The following is a 26,761-nucleotide window of genomic DNA, read 5'->3' on the forward strand; positions in this document are numbered from 1 at the left end:
AAAGAATAATAATTATATTTAAATATTGTGAAATATTTAAATATTTGATTTTAAATAAAATCAGAAACCCTAAATAGTTTGTTTTTTAAAGATTCTGGAAGGAAACTGTCAAGAACAAAGTAGCATAATTAAAATAAGGATATTAGTGGGTTCCAAATAATATGGTGATGTTTTGCACTTCAGAATTTTTTAAAAAAATGAATCCTTTTAGAGGCAAAACATGCCATTATAATTCAGTTTTACTGTAAAATGCTATATCTTTGTATGCAAATGGCTGGCTGTAGCTGTATGGTACTTCTTCTAATTGTTATTTTGATTTATTAATTTTACTTATGGAGTATGCAATAGTAAGCCAATGGCTTTACTGGATATTATGCAGCCTTAAAAGAGAATGTGCACTTTTATAAACACCTTTAAATTCATATTTTTATTTTACAAACAAGGAAAAGCAAAAGACAATTAGAACATTTGCCCTTCTACAAGGAGTTGAAAAATAGCTTACAAAAATATTTATATTAGGGAAAAGGCATGCAGCAATATGAGGATAAATGAGCAAGAACATAAAGAGATATAAAGGAAACATACCTATGTGGAGCATAAACATGCATACAGATTTTGTAAACAGAAGAGTTATCTTCATTTGCAAAACAGGTGATATATTTTTTTCAGTTGGATGAGCTGATGAGGCCAGAACAAGGCCGAAATAGCACTATCCTAGTCTCCCTTAATTTTAAAAATTCAGCAAAAACATGTGGTGCATATATGTGTGTGTGTGTGTGTTTTCGTAGATTTTCACGGGTACAGGTATGAAGGTCTTATATATATATATAAACGTCGCCAGAAATCACTGAATACGACACGGGAAGAAACCCGAATATGCCAAGACACCTTCATACCTGTACCCGTGAAAATCTATGAATATATATACAGTGGTACCTCAAGATACGAACTTAATTGGTGCCGGGAGGAGGTTCGTAAGGTGAAAAGTTCGTAAGACGAAACATTGTTTCCCATAGGAATCAATGGAAAAGCAATTAATGCGTGCAAGCCCAAAACTCAGAAACCCGGAAGCCGGCCGCCACCACCAAAGGAGGCTTGAGCCTCCCTTTGCCCCACGCTGCTTCGCCCTGCCTGTTGTCCTGGGTGAAGTGCTGGGGGGAGGGAGTCAGGAAGGTCCTCCTGCTCCCCCCCCAGCCAAAAACACAAAGACGGTCTGCCGCTGCCCGCTTGAGCCAGGATGACAGGCAGGGCGGAGCAGCGTGGAGCAAAGGGAGGCTGAAACCGCTGGCGGTTTCAGCTTCCCATTGCTCCACGGGAGCGGCAGACCGCCTTTGTATTTTTGGCTGGGGGGGAGAAGCAGGAGGCGCAGGATCGGGCCAGCGGCGGGCGCGCCGCGAGGTAGCAGGTCAGCATCCTGGGCGGCTGGGCGGCGGGCGAGGAGGCGCGGCCGAGCGGACCTGGCTTCGGCTCCGGCTCTAGCGAGGATGGGGCGGGCAGTGGGTGCGGTGGCAGCGGTAGCGGCGAGGGTGCGTCCGATTCGGGGCTGGCGGCCCCCGATGCAGTGGGGAACATCGGCGCGGGAGGCAGGAGAGGACCGGGCGACTGGAGCAGCAGCGTGGCTTCTTTTTGCCTGGGAGGGAAGGTGAAATGCCGGCGGCTCTAGCAGCTGCTACGAGCGGCATTTCACTTTCCCTCCCTTGCAAAAAGGCCGGCATTCTGGGATGATGGGGCCGGACTTCCCAGGTGGAAGGCGTGCCCCTCTCCCCGACATCTTTTGCCTGGGAGGGTAAGTGAAATGCCGGAGGCTCTAGCAGCTGCTACGAGCGGCATTTCACTTTTCCTCTCTTGCAAAAAGGCCGGCATTCTGGGATGATGGGGCCGGACTTCCCAGGTGGAAGGTGTGCCCCTCTCCCCGGCATCTTTTTGCCTGGGAGAGAAGGTGAAATGCCGATGGCTCTAGCAGCTGCTACGAGCGGTATTTCACTTTCCCTCCCTTGCAAAAAGGCTGGCATTCTGGGATGATGGGGCCGGACTTCCCAGGCGGAAGGCGTGCCCCTCTCCCCGACATCTTTTTGCCTGGGAGGGAAAGTGAAATGCCGCTCGTAGCAGCTGCTAGAGCCGCCGGCATTTCACTTTCCCTCCCAGGCAAAAAGGCCGGCATTCTGGGATGATGGGGCCGGACTTCCCAGGCGGAAGGCGTGCCCCTCTCTGCGGCTTCTTTTTGCCTGGGAGGGAAGGTAAAATGCCGGCGGCTCTAGCAGCTGCTACGAGAGGCATTTCACAGCTGGGCTGGGGGGCTTCCCAGCACCCCCCCGAACCCCGAACTTTTGCCGAACTTCCGGGTTCGGGGTTCGGTGGGGTGCTGGGAAGCCCCCCAGCCCGGCTGTCACCTTTTAAAACAGCCGGGCAGCTTTCCAGGAGCCTCCCGCAGCCGAACGCCAAACCCGAACTTCCGCGTTCAGCTTCGGGAGGCTCCTAGAAAGCCGCGCGGCTGTTTTAAAAGGTGACAGCCGGGCTGGGGGGCTTCCCAGCACCCCCCTGAACCCCGAACTTTTGCCGAACTTCCGGGTTCGGGGTTCGGGTGGGTTCTGGGAAGCCCCCCAGCCCGGCTGTCACCTTTTAAAACAGCCGGGCGGCTTTCCAGGAGCCTCCTGCAGCCGAACGCCAAACCCGAACTTCCGCGTTCGGCTTCGGGAGGCTCCTAGAAAGCCGCACGGCTATTTTAAAAGGTGACAGCCGGGCTGGGGGGCTTCCCAGCACCCCCCCAAACCCTGAACTTTTGCCGAACTTCCGGGTTCGGGGTTCGGGGGGGTGCTGGGAAGACCCCCAGCCCGACAGTCACCTTTTAAAACAGCCGGGCGGCTTCCCAGGAGCCTCCAAACGCCGAACCCGGAAGTTCAGGTTTGGCGTTCGTAACTCGAAAAACGTTCGTAAGAAGAGGCAATTTTTTCCTGAACCACGGGTTCGTATCACGAGTTGTTCGTAAGACGAGGGGTTCGTATCTTGAGGTACCACTGTATGTATGTATGTATGTATGTATGTGTATGTATGTGTGTGTGTATGTATATATATATATATATTTGTTTTCGTAAATTTTCACGGGTATATGTATGTAGATTGTTCTGAGTTCGGGTTTTGCCCTGTGTAATGTTTTGCATGTCTATGCGACGTTTCGGCGAAATCACATTCACCATCATCAGGCTGGAGTTCCAATCTTTGTGTTTTTGCAAATGAATATTAGCAACTGACATTTCTTCTTAGCATGTAGTGTGGGGGTGGAGATTTGCTTTGAATGTAGCAAATAGATTGGGTGACTATGCTTCTGTGATCTGATTGGTTGGTGTAATCATGGTTATTAGAAGGAATGGCATGAAGATTATGAAGTGTTTTCTTTAAGGCTGATTTCCAAATATAAAATTCTAAAATCATAATAATTAAAGGATTGACATATTGATTATAATGAAGTGTTTATTTTGTTTAAGGCTGGTTTCCAAATCTCTGGCAGGCGCGAGGTATCATCCCTTTTATTTAAACAAAAGGATCTCTTTTCAATTTCGATAGCTTCTAGAGAGATTCTTCTATATAAATTCTCTGTTTTGTGGAGTAATTTAGTTTTTTCAAAGTCAATTTCGTGCCCTGTTCTTTTAATGTGCTGGACACATTATATATATATATATATATAATATATATAATATATATATTTATATATATATAAAAACATATTTTTGCTGAATATTTAAAATTAAGGGAGACTAGGATAGCGCTATTTTGGTCTTGTTCTGGCCTACACATACATACGTACATACATACATACATACATACATACATACATACATACATACATACATACAAGGCAAAGGCTGCAAGTTCAAATCCCAGTGAGAGGGTATGGTTAGCTGATGAGGCCAGAATAGGGCCAAAATAGATCTATCCTAGTCTCCCTTAATTTAAATTTAGCAAAAACAAAAAAGAAAAAAAGATAGATAGATAGATAGATAGATAGATAGATAGATAGATAGATAGATAGATATAGAGATAGATATAGAGATGTACAGTCATACCTCGTCTTACGAACCTAATTGGTTCCAGGGGGAGGTTTGTTAGACAAAAGATTCGTAAGACGAAACATTGTTTCCCATAGGAAACAATGTAGAGTCAATTAATCCGTGCAACCAAAACCCCCCCCGCAAAAAAAACCGCTGCCGCCCGGCTGTCACCTTTTAAAACAGCCTGGGGGCTTCCCAGCACCCCCCAACCCCAAACCCGGAAGTTCGGCAAAAGTTCGGGGTTCGGGGGGGTGCTGAGAAGCCCCCCAGCCCGGCGGTCACCTTTTAAAACAGCCGCGCGGCTTCCCAGCTGTCTCCCAACGCCGAACGCGGAAGTTCGGGTTTGGCGTTCGGCTTCGGGAGACAGCTGGGAAGCCGCGCGGCTGTTTTAAAAGGTCACAGCCGGGCTGGGGGGCTTCCCAGCACCCCTCCGAACCCCGAACTTTTGCCAAACTTCCGTGTTCGGCGTTCGGAGACAGCTGGGAAGCCGCGCGGCTGTTATAAAAGGTCACCGCCGGGCTGGGGGGCTTCCCAGCAACCTCCCGAACCGAACCCGGGGTTAAGAAAAATTTTGCCTCTTCTTACGCACTTTTTTCGAGTTACGAACTGGCGTTCGGGAGGCTGCTGCGAAGCCCCACCGCCCGGCTGTTACCTTTTAAAATAGCCGCGCGGCTTCCCAGCTGTCTCCCGAACGCCGGTTCGTAACTCGAAAAAAGTTCGTAAGAAGAGGCAAAATTTTTCTGAACCCCGGGTTCGTATCACGAATTGTTCGTAAGACGAGGGGTTCGTATCTTGAGGTACCACTGTATATCTTTTTTGCTGCTCAATGGACTACAGGTAGTTCTTGATTTCTGATCACAATTGAACCCAAATTTTCTGCTGTTAAGAAAGACATTTGTGCTTTACTAAGTAAAGTATAAAAGGTGCAAATTAAGACATTGCTTTATGTTTTATCAAATAGAAAAGTATAATTATATGTATTTTGTTAAGAATGAAGATACTGTATATGTATAGATGTATTGAGGAGAAAAAAATAAAAATTTTATTTAAAAAAAGACATTTGTTAAATGAGTTTTGCCCCCTTTTTATGACCTTTCTTGCCACAATTGTTTAGTGAATCACCACAGTTGATAAGTTAGTAACATGGCTGTAAAGTGAATCTGGCTTCCCCACTGACTTTGCTTGTCATGAGGTCATATTCATCAATTGCCAAGCATCTAGATTTTAATCACATGCTGCAAAGCTCCTAAGTGTGAAAAACAGTCATAAGTCACTTTTTTCAGTGCAGTTGTAAATCCAGGACTACCTATACTGAAATAACTTCATCATAGGAAAGAAGCCTAAAGAGGCTTACCTGCTTTTATACTCAGCTTGTGAAAAATATAATTGTCTATGTACCAAAATGTACCTGGAGTTCACTTGTGGACAAGTTGTACCAGATGACCGAAGCCCAAGCATTAGGCAATTGGCTGACATTAGAAATCATGACAACTGGTAAACAGCTCGTCTGTTGAGAAAGATAGATAAAGAAATCAATGTAGACCTAGAATAGAGCAGCATTTAATAGCCCAGGGAAGAGGTTGCAGTTCTACAACAACTGCATTGCAAGAAGTATTATAATGTTAGAAAGGAGAATATTCTGAGCATGTGCTCTCTCAAATTTTTGCAAACTTTTGCAAAACATCCTTGCAAAGGATTGAATATTGAAAACTGGATATAAAAAACACAGAGTCGTCGCCCCCCGTCCCCCTGGTTGGGTTATTCTCAAGAGTTTATACAAAGGTAACCTAATTTATCTCCTAAGCAAATTTTGCACTCGAAATAAATTAGACAGTTGTTGAAGTACCGTATGCAAGTGGGTTGTTTTTGCTGAGAACTTACAACTAATGCAGTTAATTTTGTTAGCTATGTAATTTTCAGTTTTGTTTTCAATATGGGACGAGAAAGAAGAAGTAAGGGGCAAATTTATCAGAAGGGGCAAGTCTGCACAGAGCACAAAATTCTTACTGAACTTTTCAACCCATCAGTAGTTGGTTTTCAAGTAGACATTCCTAGCAGAGAATCTAGGTCACTTCATATCAGAAGTCATACATACAAACCCCCCCCAAAGAAATGAGAACTATAAGATCTGTTCATGTCATTTTATAGTCTCTCCTATATTGGGCTCCAAAAAAAAAAGAAATATTTTCATTACATTTACTTTCCTGCACCTAAAACAGGTACTTACTTGTTCAAGCACCACATATGTTGCCAAATACAAGATGATTCATTATTTTGTAATAGAATTATAACAAAGAAAGTCAGGGATTTTATTGTAATGAAATATTAACCATTATGGCAGTCATGTAGCACCTTATCTACATTATAAATCCAATGACTCATCTAATCTGATATTTTGTTGACAATGATATTAGGCAAAGTTTCCCATGAGTTTATGAGAAATCCATTTTTGCTTAACTGACTTGGCTCAGGCAGGCAGAGTTGTCCATTGATGGAAAAAAATTAATCATATTGGTCTATTGACCAACAATTAAGAATCGGGCTTCAGTGAATAATTAGGTAGAATTTGTTTTTCTTTGAAAAGCAGCAATTATTTGCAATTAGATTAACCGCTCTATCTATTTGATAGAGATCCACTGATGAAGGGGACAAGGCCATTGGAGCTGTGAGTTCCGCCACCTGTTTACTGGATCCGTGTCCCTCTTGGCTGGTTTTGGCCAGTCGAGAACTGACACGGAGCTGGGTCCAGGAGATTGTCAACGCCTCCTTGGGGAGGGGGTCCTTTCCGGCTCCTTATAAGGAGGCACTTGTGCGCCCCCACCTCAAGAAGCCTTCCCTGGACCCAGCCGTGCTTAATAACTACCGTCCAGTCTCCAACCTTCCCTTTATGGGGAAGGTTGTTGAGAAGGTGGTGGTGCTCCAACTCCAGCGGTCCTTGGAAGAAGCCGATTATCTAGGTCCCCAGCAGTCTGGATTCAGGCCCGGCTACAGCGCAGAAACTGCTTTGGTCGCGTTGATGGATGATCTCTGGCGGGCCTGGGACAGGGGCTTGTCCTCTGTCCTGGTGCTTCTTGACCTCTCAGCGGCTTTCGATACCATCGACCATGGTATCCTTCTGCGCCGGCTGGAGGGGTTGGCAGTGGGAGGCACTTTTCTCCCTTGTGGGGTGCCTCAGGGGTCGGTCCTCTCCCCTGCTATTCAATATCTACATGAAACCGCTGGGCGAGATCATCCAAGGGCATGGAGTGAGGTATCATCAATATGCCGATGTTACCCAGTTATACATCTCCACCCCATGTCCAGTCAACGAAGCAGTGGAAGTGATGTGCCGGTGCCTGGAGGCTGTTGGGGCCTGGATGGGTGTCAACAAACTCAAACTCAACCTAGACAAGATGGAGTGGCTGTGGGTCTTGCCTCCCAAGGACAATCCCATCTGTCTGTCCATCACCCTGGGGGGGGGATCCACTGACCCCCTCAGAGAGGGTTCGCAACTTGAGCATCCTCCTCAATCCACAGCTGACATTGGAACATCATCTTTCGGCTGTGGCGAGGAGGTCATTTGCCCAGGTTCGCCTGGTGCACCAGTTGCGGCCCTATTTGGACAGGGAGTCACTGCTCACAGTCACTCATGCCCTCATCACCTCGAGGTTTGATTACTGCAACGCTCTCTACATGGGGCTACCTTTGAAAAGTGTTTGGAAACTTCAGATCGTGCAGAACGCAGCCGCGAGATTCGCCCACGTTTCCTCAACACTCCGTGGCTTGTATTGGCTGCCAATCAGTTTCCGGTCACAATTCCAAGTGTTGGTCATGACCCTTAAAGGCCTACATGGCATTGGACCAGATTACCTCCGGAATCGCCTGCTACCGCACGAATCCCAGCGACCGAGCCTTCTCTGTGGCGGCCCCGGCCCTCTGGAACCAACTCCCCCCGGAGATTAGAATTGCCCCCACCCTCCCTGTCTTTTGTAAACTACTCAAGACTCATTTATACCGCCAGGCATGGGGGAGTTGAGATATTCCTTCCTCCTAGGCCATTACAAGTTATGCATGGTATGTTTGTCTGTATGTTTGGTTTTATTATAAGAGTTTTTAGTTGTTTTATTATTGGATTGTCACATGATGTTTTTATTATTGTTGTTAGCCACCCCGAGTCTACGGAGAGGGGCGGCATACAAAACCAATACATTATTATTATTATTATTATTATTATTATTATTATTATTATTATTTAACTGAAGGTTCAAATTATATTTTTGGTTACTTGAGGCACTGATGTCTTCATCACTGGAGGCTTTCAATAAAATATTGGATTGCCATTTGTCAGAAATGGTTTGGGTCTCCTGCTTGGGTGGGGTGTTGGACTAGATGACCTACAAGGTTCCTTCCAACTGTTAATCTAACGTCTTCAAAATAGTCTTACTTGATCAGCCGAATATAATACGTTACCACAAACAGCTAGTGAGTAGTGTGCATTATTTCTAATTCAAATGTTTCCCATCCATTCAGCCTGGTTCAAAAACACTTACTTCCAAATCTATAGTCAGCCCACATAAGCAGATTTGTGTTTCAAAAGTGATTGAATGTAATTCTTCAGTTACCACTTGAGGAATCTGAAAAGGGGAATAATAGTTTTTAAAATGACATGGATTGGAACTGTTAAGGTTGAGAGTATGCCTGCCTCATGATATTTAAGCATAATGATCAGGAAAATTCAAAGGCTGCCCCATTGAAAAAATGTTGTTCATATCCTCAAATCACAAAAGTGGGACTAAAGCTGAGACAACAGTACATTTATTTGTATATTTACTACATTTATATGCAACCCACCTCACTCATCAAAGGGACTGTGGTGATTGCATATTGTTATATATTAATTTCAAACTCAAATTTAAGAAATATTATTTTAGAAATATTATTTTATATTTTCATTTGGTAAATTACAGATGACAAAAAAGACCAGAAGATGGAGCCACAAAGCTATTTTCTTTAATTAAACTTAAATGGGGAAAATGATTTGAGCATAATAAACATTTTAACAATAACATTTTAGTAAGACTTTGTTGTTTAAAAACTGGTTATTCAGATCCTTAGGTTCCATGTGTACAATTTTTTTTCCTAAAATAGTTTTTTGCCAAGTTTAGGATTCAGAATGTTCATCATTAAGACAAATTTACCTGTTTTCGAACAAATACATAGTACATTATAACAAATAGTAAAAACATCGTGCCATTATAAGGGTCTAGAATCAATTTATCCAATTTAGGAAGTTCCCTCTTAGATAATAGGCCTTAGGAAAGATTAGCATTTATGCTTCAAATATTGCAGTATTATTTAGTTCCTTAGGTAATAAGCCTTAGGAAGGATTAACATTTATGTCTCAAATGCTATATAAAGTATTATTTTCTTGGGTCTAACAAAAGTTAATGAAATTATGCTACAGCCAGAGCTCAGACCATTATTTTTTCCTACCTCATTTCCTTTGTTTGTACCACTTGCTTTCATTTCTTTTGGCTGCTAAAAGAATTAAAATATAAGATTAACATCAATATGCAAAATGTTTATTCACAGATATATTTAATGATGAGATTTAATATTTACCAATAAATATTATAGTACATTACTATGAAAGAATATATATGGTCTAAATAAAGCAAGTTCCGCTGGTGACAACAAAACCTTTTCCTTCCAAAAAATTCTACTATGTACATAAATTTGAAGCAAATTCTGTTTCTGTCAAATACAGTTTTGGTTTTGTTACAATAATTCACAGATATTTCTTTTTTAAATAATAAAGAAAAGTGCTTCTATATTGCTGTGAATATTTTGTCCTTAAAATAGGGCTAAAAGGCTATGAATTGCGATTTCTACAGAAAGCTAATAATTGTCTCAGAAGATTAACAATCCCTGCATACAGAAAGGATACTATGTTCTATGCAACTCAGTGAATCTCTCTGTATTTGAGGAAATAAATTTTTACCCCTCAAAGAAGGAAATGCAACTCTGTCTTCGTTTTTAAGAATGCATTTCCAACTCTGTCTTCGTATTTAAGAATGCAGTACTGTTTTCCCAAGAAAATAAGCATTTGGCCCCTGTTCATAAATTTGTTTTTTTTTTTAAGTTCAAGGGAAACTCTCAGTACACAGTTAACAGGAATGTCATATCCATAAACGCTGAGAAACACACAAGGGTTTCCAATTTCTCCACCAAAATAAAAATAAAAAAGTGATTTACCAAATGTCGAAATTCCACTGAAAGGTTCCCGTTTGCAGACTCATCCATGTTCATTGCTTTTATATGAGTCCCACACAGAACAAATCTGCGGTGGCTAGAAAACATATCCCAGTAAGGTTGAGAACAGCAGGTAAAATAATAATAAGCAAAGTGTGTTTATACTTATATTTTCTTACCTTATAGTAGAAGCATTCCTGGGTTTTAAAGAAATAAAAAAAGCAAGTTAATCTTATGCAAGCAAGTCTTCGAACATACAAAATTCTTGCTATATGCTAGCTACTGAAATTTCTTAGCAATTTAGAATAAAAACTTACAATATAAAAAAAAGTCACCAATTGAAAAAAAACCGCATGCATTTAAGGCTCTTTAAAATAATCAAATCAAAGCTTATTACAAAAGCTATGCTTTTAAACTTCTTTTTTAAAGCCAATAGATATGTCAATCATCTCAATGTTGTGTATGGTTGGGATGGCTTCAGAAAAGACCTGAGTTACTAAGAGATGAATCTAGGGAAAAGCCTGGGGCACAAACTGACATGGGTAAAAGATACTCTGGGTCAAAGAAATCTCAGTCTAGAAGAACTTCCCCAGTTCCTTCTGGGAGAATGTAACTTTATACCAGGAATATCCAATCATGGCAACTTTAAGACCTATGAACTTCTTTAACCCTTTTCAGTTCAGATATTCAAAAACACTGAAGGCAGAATCAGCCTGAGAAGGCCACATTTACAAAAGAACTCTAAGGAATTTGCCTAGCAATACCCATCCCATTACCACTGCTGAACTCTTAGCTAGTTACCTGAGATCCAATATCAAAAGAAAGCTGTGTAAGTTTATTCAAACACTGCATCTTTAAGTCTTCTAAAAGCACCAACATTTTATTACACTATACTATAGTTATTATAGTTGTCATACGTCTGACTAAAACCTGTCATCAGCTTCTTGTATGAAATCTAACAAGTTATCGGGGTGAACTTCAAGGGGATTCTTTGGCGTTTCAACTTTATGCTTTAGGATGCTGACATCTCTGAGTTGCAGGTTCACACCGCAAACAACATGAAGAGAACTTCAATCAAAACTGTCTAGTTTTGTTGTGGAGCAACAACAATGGCTCAAAGCAGTGGAAAGACTTTGATGAGTCTGAGTCTGATGATTCAGTTGCCAACTACACTTACGTGTTGAGTTATTCTTTTATTAGTCATGCTCTCTATCATGTTTTGATTTTATGCTGATTTTCTTTTTACCATGAATGTTTTAAACTTCTTTTTCTAAATTGTGTTAACCCCCAAGAACTGTTGGATTGTTATGATAAACAAATAAATAAACAATGCCATCTTATTACATTTCTATCACTACCTTGTCTTATTTTGTTAAGTCTCTACAAATCCGTTTTTGTGCCTTAACAGAAAGTGTCTAATTATTTGTGGATGCACAATTTTGATTAAATAAAAATGTAAGTTACATTGGCAACTCATCTTTCATTTTTGCAAGAAAAAACTACAATGGGTTCTGAAGAAAATATTTCAGGAACAAAACAACATTAGAAGTCTGAACAATATTTAGAAGAGAGATACAGTAATATTGGGATTTGCATACAAAGCTAAACCATCTTTTTAAAAAAATATGCTTTGTTAAATGTAAATTGAAATAAAAGTGTATTCTGATCATTTAAAAATCTGAAGCAAATCCACTTGGATTTAGTTAGTTTCAAACATTTTCAAAATATCTTGAGAATTTTTACTAAATATTATAATGATACATTAAAAAAATCTTACATACTTGTCAATAGTAGCTTTCACTTTAATCTGGTAGTTCAGCTCTGGCAATTTAATTAGTAGCCTAGAAAGTTAAAAGTTTGGAATTTAATATGACAAAATACTGCTCTCCATAAATGATATCTCAGGCACTGCTCAGATAACAAGGTAATTTTGTAACACTGAAAGCAAATTAGGCAGTCTGTATATATAATATCAACCAGGTTCACAATGTTACTGGTGGACTGGCCACCAAGCATATGCAACCTGGCTGGTTATGACAAAGTTGGGGAACAAGGAGGGAAGTTAATGTTGATGTTAATGTTAACGTCAAGGTTGTGAAGAAAATAAGGAAATAAATTTGGATGCTAGGGTTCTAGTTGCGTAGATCTGTAAGTGAAAGAAGTCAAAGCAAAGGAAATGGCCAAGGTGACATGAGACTAGGACCAGGTGGTTACCAATGCTTCATTGATGGAGGGGTCCTTCCTGTCCCCATTAAAGGAAGAGGTGGTGCAACCCCTCTTCAAGAAGCCTTCCCTTGATCTGGCTATTTTGAATAACTATCGCCCTGTCTCCAACCTTCCCTTTCTAGGCAAGGTTGTTGAGAAGGTGGTGGCACTCCAGCTCCTATGGTCCTTGGATGAAGCTCATTATCAGTCCGGTTTCAGGCCTGGCTACAGCACTGAAACTGCTTTGGTTGTGCTGATGGATGGTCTCTGGTGGGCCCGGGATAAGGATTATTTCTCCACCCTGGAGCTTCTTGACCTCTCAGAGGCTTTCAATACCATTTGCACTGATTGGAAGGGTTGGGAGTGGGAGGCACCATATAATGGTGATTCTCTTCTGCCCTCTCCAGGTGGTCACAATTGGTGTTGACGGGGGGGGGGGGTAGAGGTCGACTCCCAGGCCCCTCCTTTGTGGAGTGCCTCAGGGGTTGGTTCTCTCTCTGCTGCTGTTTAAATGACATGAAACCGCTTGGTGAGATCATCTGACAACACGGGGTGAGTTACCAACAGTACCATGACGACACCCAGCTATACATTTCCATCCCGTGTCAATTCAGTGAAGCAGTGGAGGTGATGTGCCAGTGCCTGGAGGCTGTGAGGGAGGCTGTGAATGAGTGTTAAGAGGCTCAAGCTCAACCCCGACAAGACGGAGTTGCTGTGGGTTTTGCCTCCCAGGAACAATTCCATCTGTCCTTCCATCACCCGGGGGGGGCGCTTTTGACCCCCTCAGAGAGAGTCTGCAACTTGAGAGTCCTCCTTGATCCACAGCTGGGGCTAGAATAATATCTCTCAGCTGTGGCAAAGGTGACGTTTTCACAGGTTTGCCTGGTGCACCAGTTGCGGCCCTACTTGGACAGGGAGTCTCTTCTCACAGTTATTCACGCCCTCGTCACCTCGATTACTACAATGCTTTTTACATGGGGCTACCTTTAAAGAACGTTCGGAGACTGCTGTTAGTCTAAAATGCAGCCGTGTGAGCCATTATGGGTCTACCAAGGTATACCCATATATCACCATCACTCCACGAGCTGCATTGGCTAATGACTTGTCTCTGAATGCAATTTAAAGTGCTGGTTTAGGACAAATTACTTACGGAACTATCTCCTGCTTTATGTATCCCAACAGCCAGTCAGATCTTAGAGTCGGCCTTCTCCAGGTCTCGGCAGTCAAGAAATGTCACTTGGCAGGGCCTAGGGGAAGGGCCTTCTCTGTGGGAGCTCCAGGCCTTTGGTATCAACTCCCCCCAGAGATTCGCACTGCCTCTACCCTCCTGGCCTTTCGCAAGATGTTAAAAATATACCTTTGCTGCCAGGCCTGGGGCCATTGACGGCTGATATTCTGCTCTGGCTGATAATATGACTCTGATTGGATGAATCTGTTTGAATGATTTTAACTGTTTGGGGTTTTAGACTTAGGTTTTATGCTTGGGTTTCATAAATTTTGTATCAATTTTATTTTGTAATCCGCCCTGGGTCCCTTGGAGAAGGGGGGGGGCTAGAAATCCAAACAAACAAACAAACAAACAAAATCCTCAGAGAGACTAAGATAAGGGAAAACATCTGGTGGTGGCTGGCTGACAATGTGAAATCAGTAAGGAAATAATTATTGGGGGTCTGTAGATGGGAAGGAAGCCCCATCTCTATTCTCATAGGCTTATTCAAAATACGTTGTATAGGAGTTAGAAGGGATCCTGTTAATTCCTCTAAATCCAGCACAACTGTTGAATTAAAATAGGATGTATTCATGGAGGACCTAGTTAATTGTTATAGCCAAAAATTGCCACCTGAACATTTTTCCCTCTCCCCTCATTCCACTGTGATTTTGAACATAAATGTTACTAATCTTACAATCAGTACCATTGGGTAAATGCTGCTGAAAATGTAAACACACACCAACAAGTAGAAAAGTGCAGAAATGGAATATAATAGGGACAACAATATTAGTAAAAGTAAGAGGGGAAGTTATTTGGCTTGCTTGAAAAGCTCAAGTTTTAACTTTAACTTCACAGCTTTTTGCATGGAAGAACTCATTTGGAGGCTTAAGAATTATCTAAAAATCTTTTCTTCCCGAAAGCAAGCTGTTGCACCTGTTTAGGAATTTGGTCTGGGAAACATGAGAGGTTTTAAGAAATATGCCAAAATATTCAACTAATCAGACAAAAAGCAAGCAACAACCTTTACTCACCGAAGTTTAACTGTAAACTGTATCATCGTTTTAAGAACCAAAGGCCTCTGAGGATGAGTTGGCATGGAAGGCTGTCTCTCCACTACAAATGAACTAATGAGAAAGGAAATAAGTGTCTGCAGTCCACAAACAATCCTGGTGCAATATTGGAAGATTGCAAGCAGCTTCATTTCTTCAAGATAGCATGAAAAAATTGTTTACTTTATCCAATCCAATTTTCAGAAATTTTCTTGCACAATTAAATATTTCCACGACTGAGATTAAAGAGTGTTAAATAATAGTTTCTGGTACAGCTTCAGTTGAAAATGAAAATTAACTTATATACCTTTGGAAAAGACTGTAAAGTAAAGCATTTATTCTTTCAGACAAATGCGGTCTTTGTAATGGAATGGGGTCTCCTTCGTAGGTGAGTTTTATCAAAAGTTCATTCAGTTTCTCCAGCTGTCTTCTTATTTGGAAGAGACTCTCAGCCATCAGTGTGAAACTAAATAAACACAAAAGAGAGAGTCAACACGTTAAACTTTGACTGGCGCTAACCCAGAACGTTCTTTACTTTAATGGTACTCCCCCTTCCCCTAATGAAGCTACATGATGTTCAAGATGAACAATTATTATTTTGACACCTGCCACAGAGAATACCACAAAAGTACTGTTTTCCTTCCTGGTATGAAAAAAAAAGGCCTGATTTTTAGCAAGCAATTTTCTGCTCTTTCATGATATAGAAAATCAGCTACTGAATTAGAAGTCTTCTTATGTTTAATGATAAAATTAAACTTGCTCTCCCATCCATGCTTTGACAATTATTCACAGCAACCTACATCCAGCAATTCTCTGCTTCAAATGAAAACAGCCTTAATTCTGTTTTATCACAGGCACAATAATGAAAGGAAGTCAAATTTGCTCAATTCCTAACTCAAGTTCTTCTACAGCAGTTGTTTCCTAACCAACCCTTCAAGAAGAGATCTGCTTTTAGTCTGAAGACCTAACGAAATTATGAATGTCACTTTACAGCATTATAGGAAGCTATTAATGTATTATGTGCACATGTGCTTTAATTGTGTAGTATTAATCTTTTGAAACACTCAATGTTTAAGATGAAAGATGGAAATGTAAAAAGGAGGCATTATTGCCTAAGTGCATTGTTAAAAATCCAGAAATGTTTTTGTCTGCCAGGCAGATGTATTTCCCAAGGCAATGCCAATACTGTAAAATTTAGTTGGAAAAGCCTATCACAAAAGTGTTGTCTGTCCAGCTTGCATTGAAACTGCAGTGTGGAACTACAAACTACAACTACTGTCTTCTGTTGCAGCTACAAATGTAGCTTAGAAATAGAAATTTGAATTGCATTTGTTCTGCAATCCAGTTTCAGAGAGAACAAGTGACAAAGAGCATGATTGTTCCTTAAAGCAGCACTCTCTGGGTTCGTGGTAAAAAAACATGTCTTATTATGCTTTTACAGTTGCTGTTCCTGCCCTCTGGAGCCTCTCAATTTTTTCCCCAGGCCTTGAGTTTATCTGGACAGTGAGGTCCTTAAGCCTCTCTTGCTTTTGCAATATTATTATTATTATTATAGTTTATTATACAATCAGCCATATGATTAGATGGGATTTGGCATTATTATTACTACTATTATTATTATTATTATTATTATCATTAAACATGAAACTCGGGCAACTGAACATTTTAATATGTATCACAAATATCACTGATTGGCTCTGATGGTTGATATGGGTTGTTATTATTATTATTATTATTATTATTATTATTATTATTATTATTATTATTTATTAGATTTGTATGCCGCTCCTCTCCGTAGACTCAGGGTGGCTCACAACACAATAAAACAGTTCATGAACAAATCTAATAATTTACAATTTAAAGTATTTAAAAAACCCCATTATTAAGCAAATATACATACAAACATACCATCCATAAATTGTATAGGCCCGAGGGAGATATCTCAGTTCCCCCATGCCTGATGACAAAGGTGGGTTTTAAGAAATTTACGAAAGGCAAGGAGGGTAGGGGCAGTTCTAATCTCTGGGGGGAGCTGGTTCCAGAGAGTTGGGGCCGCCACAGAGAAGGCTGTTCCCCTGGGGTCCGCCAACCGACATTGTTTGGTTGACGGGACCTGGAGAAGACCCACTCTGTGGGACCTAATCGGGTTGCTGTCAGCATCCAAGATATCGACCAAGTATCTTCTTAGGAAATAATAATAATAATGATGATGATGATGATAATAATTTCTTTTATTATTAAACTTGAAACTCAGACAACTGGACATTTAAAAATGCATCACAAATATCACTGACTGGTGCTAATGGTTATTATGGGTTGCTGCCAGCGTCCTAAGTATCAACCAAGTATCTTCTTAAGATATATGATGTTCCGAACAGCACAATTTTTTGTAGTTCCACTGGTGTTATTGCATGAAGCTGCAATTTCTTGATGTGTTTTGTGAAATTCTTGGACATGGTACCAAGTGCCCCGATGACAATGGGTAGTTTCAATGGCCAGGTCATGATATTTTGCAATTTTTTCCAGTTCTTTTTCTTCAATTCTGGCATCTCTTTGTGCAGCCATATCAATAAACTGTACTCTTCGGCACTCGACAACTATGATATCTGGCATGTTATGTAACAAATAACAATCTGTTTGTATTCAAAATTCCCATAAGAACTTCACCCTCTCATTTTCAGTACCTTTTCCCACTTTGTGCTCCCAAGACTTTTCCGATACAGGTGTGTCATACTTTTTACATAATGACCAGTGGACTAGTTTGGCAACTTGATTATGTCTAACTTTCTAATCAGTTTGTGCAATTTTGCTGCACTCATATATTAAGTGTGAAACAGTTTCAACTTTCTCATTGCAAAGTCGGCAGTTTGGATTGTCGGTGGATTTTTGTATCTTTGCTTTAATGGCATTAGTATTTAGTGCTTGTTCTTGAGCAGCGAGTATTAAACTTTCTGTTTCTTTCTTGATGGTTCCTATTTTAAGCCATGCCCATGTAAAGTTGTCATCACATTTTCCTTCAAAGTTTTTCAAGGGTTGTCGATTCATCATCATCATCTTCGTCATTATTATTATTAGTATTATTATTCACAGAATAAACTAGATTATTATTCTGTATCACAATAATTTTATATAATTGCTTTTTGCCACTCAAAGTCATTTAGAACTACTTTTGTCATATGTTAGAAAGTGTGCTGCTTGCTGGGCTACCAAATAATCATAGTAGAGATATCACAGTTGGCTAATAGTCTGACAATGGTGTCACAATTTAGTTAAAATGAATTAAAGGGGAGGGATAAAATGGCAGGAGCGAGCATCCAGTGGACTGTATTAAAAAAGGCCATCTTAAAAGCCACTGGACTGTATGTAAGACAAATAACTAAAGGTAAAAGGAAGAAGAAACCGCTATGGTTTAGCAATGAGGTAAGGGCTATAGTCAATGAAAAAAAGGCTGCCTATAGGAGGTATAAAGAGTCTGGAAGTATAGCTGATAGGGAGGTATATAAAATGAGACAGAAGGAGGCGAAACAGATAATATATGCTGCTAAAGCCTCAAAAGAGGAAGAAATTGCCAAATCTGTAAAGAAGGGGGATAAAACCTTCTTCAGATATATTAATGATAAGAAGAAGAAAAACTGCGGCATCACGAAGCTTAGTACCGGGAATAATACATGCATTAATGGGAATAAGGAGATCGCTGACCATTTCAATAGCTACTTCTGTTCAGTTTTCTCAAAAGACACCTTACAAAATAATACTATAGAGGGATATAGCATTGCTTCCAGCTGTACGGATACAGCTCCAGTGATCTTAGAAGCCGATGTCTTAGAAGAACTTGAACGATTAAAGATAAATAAGGCAATGGGTCCAGATGGCATCCACCCCAGAGTTCTTAAAGAACTCAGATCTGTCATTGCTACCCCCCTGACTGATTTGTTTAACCAATCCTTGTTAACAGGAGAAGTTCCTGAGGATTGGAGAATGGCCTATTCACAAGAAGGGCAGTAGAGAAGAAGCTGGTAACTACAGGCCAGTTAGCTTGACATCAGTTGTAGTTAAAATGATGGAGACTCTACTCAAAAAGAGGATAAATCAGCACCTAAAAAACAATAACTTATTAGACCCAAATCAGCATGGCTTTACTGAAGGCAAATCATGTCAGACTAATCTCATTGATTTCTTTGACTATGTCACAAAGGTGTTGGATGAAGGTGGTGCCGTGGATATTGCCTACCTGGACTTCAGCAAAGCCTTTGATACGGTTCCACATAAAGAGCTGATAGATAAATTAGTGAAGATTGGACTTAATCCCTGGATAGTTCAATGGATTTGCAGCTGGCTGAAGCGTAGACATCAGAGAGTTATTGTTAATGGCGAGTATTCTGAGCAGAGTCAGGTTACAAGCGGTGGTTTAGGGGGAGGTTTGGTAGGGAAGGTTTGCCTATTTGCCGATGACTCTAAAGTGTGCAATAGGGTTGATATTCCTGGAGGCGTCTGTAATATGATAAATGATTTAGCTTTACTAGATAAATGGTCTAAGCAATGGAAACTGCAGTTTAATGTTTCCAAATGTAAAATAATGCACTTGGGGAAAAGGAATCCTCAATCTGAGTATTGTATTGGCAGTTCAGTGTTGGCAAATACTTCAAAAGAAAAGGATTTAGGGGTAGTGATTTCCGACAGTCTCAAAATGGGTGAACAGTGCAGTCAGGCGGTAGGGAAAGCAAGTAGGATGCTTGGCTGCATAGCTAGAGGTATAACAAGCAGGAAGAGGGAGATTATGATCCCACTATATAGAATGCTGGTGAGACCACATTTGGAATACTGTGTTCAGTTCTGGAGACCTCACCTACAAAAAGATATTGACAAAATTGAACGGGTCCAAAGACGGGCTACAAGAATGGTGGAAGGTCTTAAGCATAAAACGTATCAGGAAAGACTTAGTGAACTCAATCTGTATAGTCTGGAGGACAGAAGGAAAAGGGGGGACATGATCGAAACATTTAAATATATTAAAGGGTTAAATAAGGTCCAGGAGGGAAGTGTTTTTAATAGGAAAGTGAACACAAGAACAAGGGGACACAATCTGAAGTTAGTTGGGGGAAAGATCAAAAGCAACATGAGAAAATATTATTTTACTGAAAGAGTAGTAGATCCTTGGAACAAACTTCCAGCAGATGTGGTAGATAAATCCACAGTAACTGAATTTAAACATGCCTGGGATAAACATATATCCATCCTAAGATAAAATACAGAAAATAGTATAAGGGCAGACTAGATGGACCATGAGGTCTTTTTCTGCCGTCAGACTTCTATGTTTCTATGTTTCTAAAACATTATATAATTCAACTTTGGGCCTTTTACTTCTATTTTTGCTGCTAAACAGTTTCTAAGAATCGGAAGAGCCAGGAACAGAGACATCATTTAAAGAAGTTTTATTTGTGGCCAGCTAATGCCTCTTTAAACGATCTCCTTTTCTTACTCTTCTGATTCTTAGAAATTGTTCAACAATAATTTCTGTTAATCTCTCAGAAGAATTTTTTTTATTGACTAAACTGAGATGGAAAAGCCACATAGCATCATACTTCCTGTCGTGTCATAAACTAGTGATAACACTTTACCAGTTTTGCAGCTGATCAAGCCCACTGTGTAGAGGGCCTCCAATGCAAGCGATTTGTTGCCGTCTCTTCCAGTCCAATAACTCTTCTATTAATATGTTATTCACCAAGGCATCAACCTCCCTTACGATTTGTGCCATTTTATTGAGAACGTCCTATAAAGAACAGGATAGGTGTCACAGTTAGAAACAGTAAGAGATAATTCATAAATGGAGAAATATCTGATTTGAAAAACAACTTAAGATGTTCTTTAGCTTAATTTATACACATGGTTTTCTGCTGGTTGATTTATCACCATCCAGCATCAAAGCAGTGGTTAGTTTATGAAACTATTCGTCTTCCAAGAAAGCAACTTGAGTACAGGAGCAACCACAAACCAAAGCTGCTTCTATACCTTTAACTTTATTTTAAACTTCAACTACTACTGGTTTGAAAGGAAATACATACAGGGAAAGACAAGACTTCCACAGATCTGTATGTGATGCCCCCCCCATCCCAAGTAGGAACATGGAGAGCCTTTTTTCTTATTAAATAAAAAAATAAACCAGTCTGTCAGCCTCCGCTTTTCCACTTTACCTGCTTGACCCAGATGTCATAGCAACGTGTGTGTGTGTGTGTGTGTGTGTGTGTGTGTGTGTGTGTGTTAGTTAATTGGGAAGTTAGGTATTTGGGAGAGGGGAAGAGTGATGGTGGTTGTCCTGTTTGTAGTTAAATAAATGGCTAGGGAGGAATTTTCTCATCGCTGTCTACCCGGTACAGCCATGGTTCATGGACAAGTTTACAACCTGCTCAAGGTTAACGGCTTTGAAAGCCCGGATGTGGAAGACCAAACAGCTGGTGCACCCACCTGACATCTTGGGACATGGAGATTGGATGAATTGCCCAAGGGGAAGGTTTGGTGTTTCTTTGTATATGCATTTTGCACACCTTTTGCCTCAGAACTTGCTCTCCTTTTGTTGTTATTACATCTTCTCTAGTAAAAGTACTCATCTCTATCGAATGGAGTTGGGGTCTTTTTTCCCTGGACATTGACGGAAGCACACCTGACAGTCAGAAAGTGCTGCCCAATCAGACCATTCACCAAAACATTGGCAAGAGATAAACTGAATCCAGAGCCCTGCATGGTTCTTACCTCACAGGCCTTCAGAAACTCCAGCCTTGGATTAGGGCAGGGGTAGGCAAAGTTGGCTCTTCTATGACTTGTGGACTTCAAATCCCAGAATTCCTGAGCCAATAATGCTAGCTGAGGAATTCTGGGAGTTGAAGTCCACATGTCATAGAAGAGCCAAGCTCTAGTCTGCTTTTCTCCCTTGGGTGGGGAAGAGCGATGGTTAGGTTTTTTTCCCCGTTCCAGATAACACCATCTTCTCAAGTTTTATTTTGAGGTTTTAAGTAACAAATATCAGGTGACATTTTGCTTGAAATTGACTGCTATGTGTATTGAATGTTTGAAATGAACATGCACATACGTTTTAAAATACACATACATTTTGAAAAAGCTTTAAATCGGACAAAATATCAATCTAAGCTTTAAAAGCAAGTATACACTGAAGATTTCAAAATAATGATAAAGAAACCATTTGGAAAAATAAAACATTTGGGAAATCTTCTGTTGAAAGTAACTAGCACTCTGATATTAGGTTGCTGAAATTAAGCAGCAAATATTGTTCTTTTCTTTTTGAGTTTAAGCTGTGGAAAAGATAGATTAGGCTCTAAAGGGATCACCTTATCTATTTTTTTTGGGGGGGGGGATCCCAGGCTCATTCTTGAAAATATTTCCAACCAAGTAAAAAAAAAAAAGATTTTCCCACTATAGCAACATGACCTGATCATCATTATATCCTTCTGATGCCTGTGAAGATCAACATTTTTTGGGGGGAAGGACAGCCCCAACCAAAGGTTTGCTTTTACTTCTAAAGTGTCTAGTAATTCTATATCTTTTATATCCTTCACTTATTCTATGTAGCAATTAAACATTTGATGTATGCGTTCTTGCCTAAGATTCACTGTATTATAGCTATCAAAGAGCAATACAGTATATTGCAATATACAGTACGTGTATATCTAAATCAGTGTTTCTCAATTTTGATAAATTTAAGATGGGCAGATTTCAATTCCCAAGACTGGTTGGGAAATTCTGGGAAAGTCCACGCGTCTTAACTCTATCCATCTTAAACTTGCCAAGATTGAGAAACGTTGGTTTAAATGTTGACATGACCATAGTGGCTCTAAGATGGAAAGAAATAAGGCCTTGTTTCAGTGTTGTGTGGAGACATCTGTTATGTCCTCCCCTTCCTCCCTTGTTCCTCTATTTGAGGAACATTTAGGGCATTCTCAGTTCTTACTGGAAGTCACCCAGAAAATAGGATAGGATACGACAGGATGGAATGGAAGGAAACAGAACAGAATGGAATAGAACAGAATTCTTTATTGGCCAAGTGTGATTGGACACACAAAGAATTTGTCTTTGATGCATATGCTCTCATAAATAAAATAAAATATAAAATATATTCATCAAGAATCATAAGATACAACATAGTGATAGTCATAGGATACTAACAATGAAATCATATTAGGAAACAATAAAACAATATTAATTTTAATTAATATTAATATTAATGGTGGGAAGAGATACTGTAGGTACTAGGAAGGATGAGAAGAATAATAGTAATACAGTCTTAGTAAATAATTTGACAGTGTTGTGGGAATTAGTTATTTAGCAGAGTGATGGCATTTGGGGAAAAAACTGTCCTTGTGTCTAGGTGTTCTGGGGTGCAGAGCGCTATAGCATCCTTAATGCCTTTAAGTCAGCAAAGTATATAAATGACAAACAACTGAACCAACCTTTCTCTTGTAGTCTATGGTATTGAGCATTTCCTGCAACATCAGCATTTCCTGCTTCATCACAGAACTATTTTTGTCATTCTGTTCTAAAAAGAGATATGTAGAATATGTACAAAGCATAAAAGTGGGGAAACACATCAAAATAGCATGTGCAAGTAGTTTTAAAGCAGAGTGTTTTCATTTTTTTTCCTATTACACTTTTACTTTGCTTGTAACTAATATTAGATAAACTTCATCATGTATCTCTCAGAAAGTTTAGAATACATTCCAATGTGCTATCTAATGTATTATGTCTTACTTTGTCCAGGTTTGCTTTAAAAAAATAGTGAACATTAACCACAATCAATATTATGTCCATATTCTAAATATTTAATCTACTGTTTTGGATTTTAAAACTAAATGCCTCCCCCCCCCCAATAATAACTAGCCAATGACTGTTATTTGGTCTGAAAGCGCTGCCTCTTTCCCTCAATGATGAATAAACGCAGGTAGGAGGGGAGATTTCTGAACAAGAAGATAGGAATTAGTTAAGGACTTCTTCCTGCCCAAAGTTCTTTTTCTCTCATGGTTGAATTTCTGAAGGAACAAAACCTATTATGGTTTTCCTAGGCTGCATGCATTTGGAGTACACAAATATAGCAAGTTTATCTCTACTTCTAAATTGGGTGATTCAGAGAAATGAACCATTGCTGCTTTATCATTAACAATTCATTAACTTTAGTTGGATTGAACCATCCATTGTAAAAGGCAAACTACAAGGAACTTGAATCCCAGCGACCATTTAGGTCCCACAGAGTGGATCTTCTCCGGGTCCCGTCAACTAAAGAATGTCGCTTGGCGGGACCCAGGGGAAGAGCCTTCTCTGTGGCAGCCCCGGCCCTCTGAAACCAACTCCCCCTAAAGATTAGAATTGCCCCCACCCTCCTTGCCTTTTGTAAGCTGCTTAAAACCCACCTCTGCAATCAGGCATGGGGGAATTGAGATCCTCTTCCCCCTAGGCCTTTACAATTCTATACATGGTAGGTATGTATGTATGTATGTATGTATGTATGTATGTTTGGTTTTTTATATTAATGGGTTTTTAATTGTTTCTAACATCAGACTACTATTGTACACTGCTTTATTGTTGCTGTTAGCCGCCCCGAGTCTCCGGAGAGGGGCGGCATACAAATCCAATAAATAAATAAATGAATAAATAAATAAACTCTAAATAACCCTGTATTTTCCTGCCATTTTATCTAAGGTTTTTTTTAAAAAAAAATCTTAGGATTGTTTAAGCTGCAAATTCACATTTTTTCTTCTAACCACAACCTGTATTCTTTTATATTTGGGCAGTATACAACTGATGTTACGTACATAAATAAAAAATTCTGTTAAAAACTAATTAATGAAAGAATGTTCTGTCCCCTATTGGTCTGACTCCATCCTTCTGGAGTTCATTTAAATTAAAAAAGGGGGGGGGGAATTACTCATGCAAAATATTACAGCCACAGTGTGAATTAAAGATTAAACTGATAGAACATGAAGGTGTATCTTCATACATAAATACATACCACTAACTTTAGGGATACTTATCTCCAGGTTAAAATGCAGAGGGGCACAATCTTAGCTGGATTAATATTATGCACCCTAAAGAATACATTAGACTAAGAAGTTATGCATATTTTACTTGGATTTTATTTTGCATGGAGTATGTATCAATAGTAGTCTGAGTCTTAATGAAATCCTGTCCTGTGGATCTTCAGTGAAAACCTATAGCCTAAGTATAGAACTAATAGCCAATTTTAATAAATATGCAAGATTGAAAACCACAATTTTTCCTTCATAGCATTGTGTGGAAAAGCTTACCTATGTTGCATAGAGTTTTAAATCTGAAGTCAAACTCTTCTTGTAAATCTTCTAGATATTTGACGTCTTGTTCTGTCATCTGTTTTCAGATTAAATGCATTGAGTAGTAAGTGGATCTAATATAGTTCTTAGCATATAGCAAACAATAATAACATTTCCTAAAAAGCTTTAGTTTCTCTGAAATGAAATGGAAATGCTACAATTGCTATCTGCTTCCTTAGTGGGAAAAATAGCTGGAATTACAAATCATACTAAAACAAAAAGTGGATTGATTTTTACTCAGCCAACCAATTTTAAAAGCAAAACACTGTAAATGTACACTAAGTGTATCATGCTGTGTCACATGCTGTAGATATACAGTTCATCTATGCATGTCTATTCAGAAGCAAGCCCAATTTGTTCACTGGTGTTTAGGCTTAGATACGCATACACAGAACTGCAGTCTTAAATTTCCCTTTTGTGTCTTTTACTTTTTTAATCAAAAAGTACAGCTCATATGCTAGTTTCAATGAGGTTTTTCAATCAGTTGAATTCAAGAGGGCAATATTGTGCATTCAAAGGGATTTTGCAGGGGTTCATAATTCCAAAGAAGCCTTCCCAGACTTGGATTAATTTGCCAGCTCCCTAGAGTGAAACAAAATTAGTGGACAGCATTCTCAGGTGCTGGGATACAGTTGTGGAGAAACCTTCTACCCCTAATAAATGAACAACAATATTTTCAGGTCAAAGCTCTGAATGGGAACATTCAATGAGGTATCTCTCACTTGTACTGTACCTTAAAAAGGGCAACAGTCCAATTTCTTTCATATATGATCTCATTCTTGAAATAAATGATATATGAAAGAAATTGGACTGTTTTGTGATGGTTGTTAAGCAAATGAAGTGGTTTTGCTCGGTTGTAAGTATCTTTTGGGATGGGGGATGTCTGTGGTAACTTTGAACAGTTGTTAAGGGAGGACTAACATATGTTAGATTTTGAGGTATCAAATATTAAATGCACAAACTGTAACAACTTGCCTGTGTGCTGTTCTTAATTTCAGAACCCTTGAGTTCAATTTTTCTTTGCCTTTCTGAACCCAAGTAGTTTTGTAGTGACTTTTCTAGAGGTCCCTAGAAAAAGAATTTTGACAGGTCAGTTTATTAATGCTACCACAATTAGCACAGATTACTGTATTTTTTGGAGCATAAGACCCACTGGAGTACAAGACACTTCTAGATTTTAGAGGAGGAAAACAAAGAAAAAAGTACAGTGATACCTCGTCTTACAAACCCCTCGTCATACAAACTTTTCGAGATATGAACCCAGGGTTTAAGATTTTTTAGCCTCTTCTTCCGAACTATTTTCACTTTACAAACCCGCCGCCACCGCTGGGATGCCTGGCCTCCGGACTTCCATTGAAGGCCGAAGTGCCCGTTTTCATGCTGGTGGGATTCCCCTAAGGCTTCCCTCCATGGGAAACCCCACCTCCGTATTTCGCGATGCTGCAGGGGAATCCCATCAGTGCGAAAATGGGCACTTTGGCGGGCAATGGAAGGTGGGGTTTCCCAGCAAGGGAAGCCTCAACAAAATCGCAGCATCGTACTTTCCATTTACGATGCTGCGATTTCGCTGAGGCTTCTCTTGCCGGGAAATCCCACCTCCAGACTTCCGTTGCCTGCCAAAGTGCCCGTTTTCATGCTGGTGGGATTCCCCTGCTGGGATTCCCCTGCAGC

The 26,761-nt window shown here is 40.0% G+C and overlaps 1 protein-coding gene across 1 annotated transcript in view; it reads right to left on the bottom strand.

Annotated features, from left to right (window-relative positions):
* The window catches only part of STAT4 (signal transducer and activator of transcription 4), a 56,014-nt gene that overhangs the window by 9,342 nt on the left and 19,911 nt on the right, over positions 1–26,761 (bottom strand). The window contains exons 5-16 of the mRNA XM_070755943.1: positions 26,066–26,158; positions 25,049–25,127; positions 23,201–23,286; positions 20,360–20,511; positions 15,049–15,207; positions 14,724–14,816; positions 12,059–12,118; positions 10,457–10,474; positions 10,281–10,374; positions 9,519–9,563; positions 8,576–8,659; positions 5,445–5,553 (exon numbers count right to left, since the gene is read on the bottom strand). Coding sequence (XP_070612044.1) covers positions 5,445–5,553; positions 8,576–8,659; positions 9,519–9,563; positions 10,281–10,374; positions 10,457–10,474; positions 12,059–12,118; positions 14,724–14,816; positions 15,049–15,207; positions 20,360–20,511; positions 23,201–23,286; positions 25,049–25,127; positions 26,066–26,158 — 1,072 coding nt within the window. The remainder of the gene's footprint in view (positions 1–5,444; positions 5,554–8,575; positions 8,660–9,518; positions 9,564–10,280; positions 10,375–10,456; positions 10,475–12,058; positions 12,119–14,723; positions 14,817–15,048; positions 15,208–20,359; positions 20,512–23,200; positions 23,287–25,048; positions 25,128–26,065; positions 26,159–26,761) is intronic.

Source organism: Erythrolamprus reginae, chromosome 1, assembly GCF_031021105.1.
Source record: "Erythrolamprus reginae isolate rEryReg1 chromosome 1, rEryReg1.hap1, whole genome shotgun sequence".
Classification (NCBI taxonomy): Eukaryota; Metazoa; Chordata; class Lepidosauria; order Squamata; family Dipsadidae; genus Erythrolamprus; species Erythrolamprus reginae.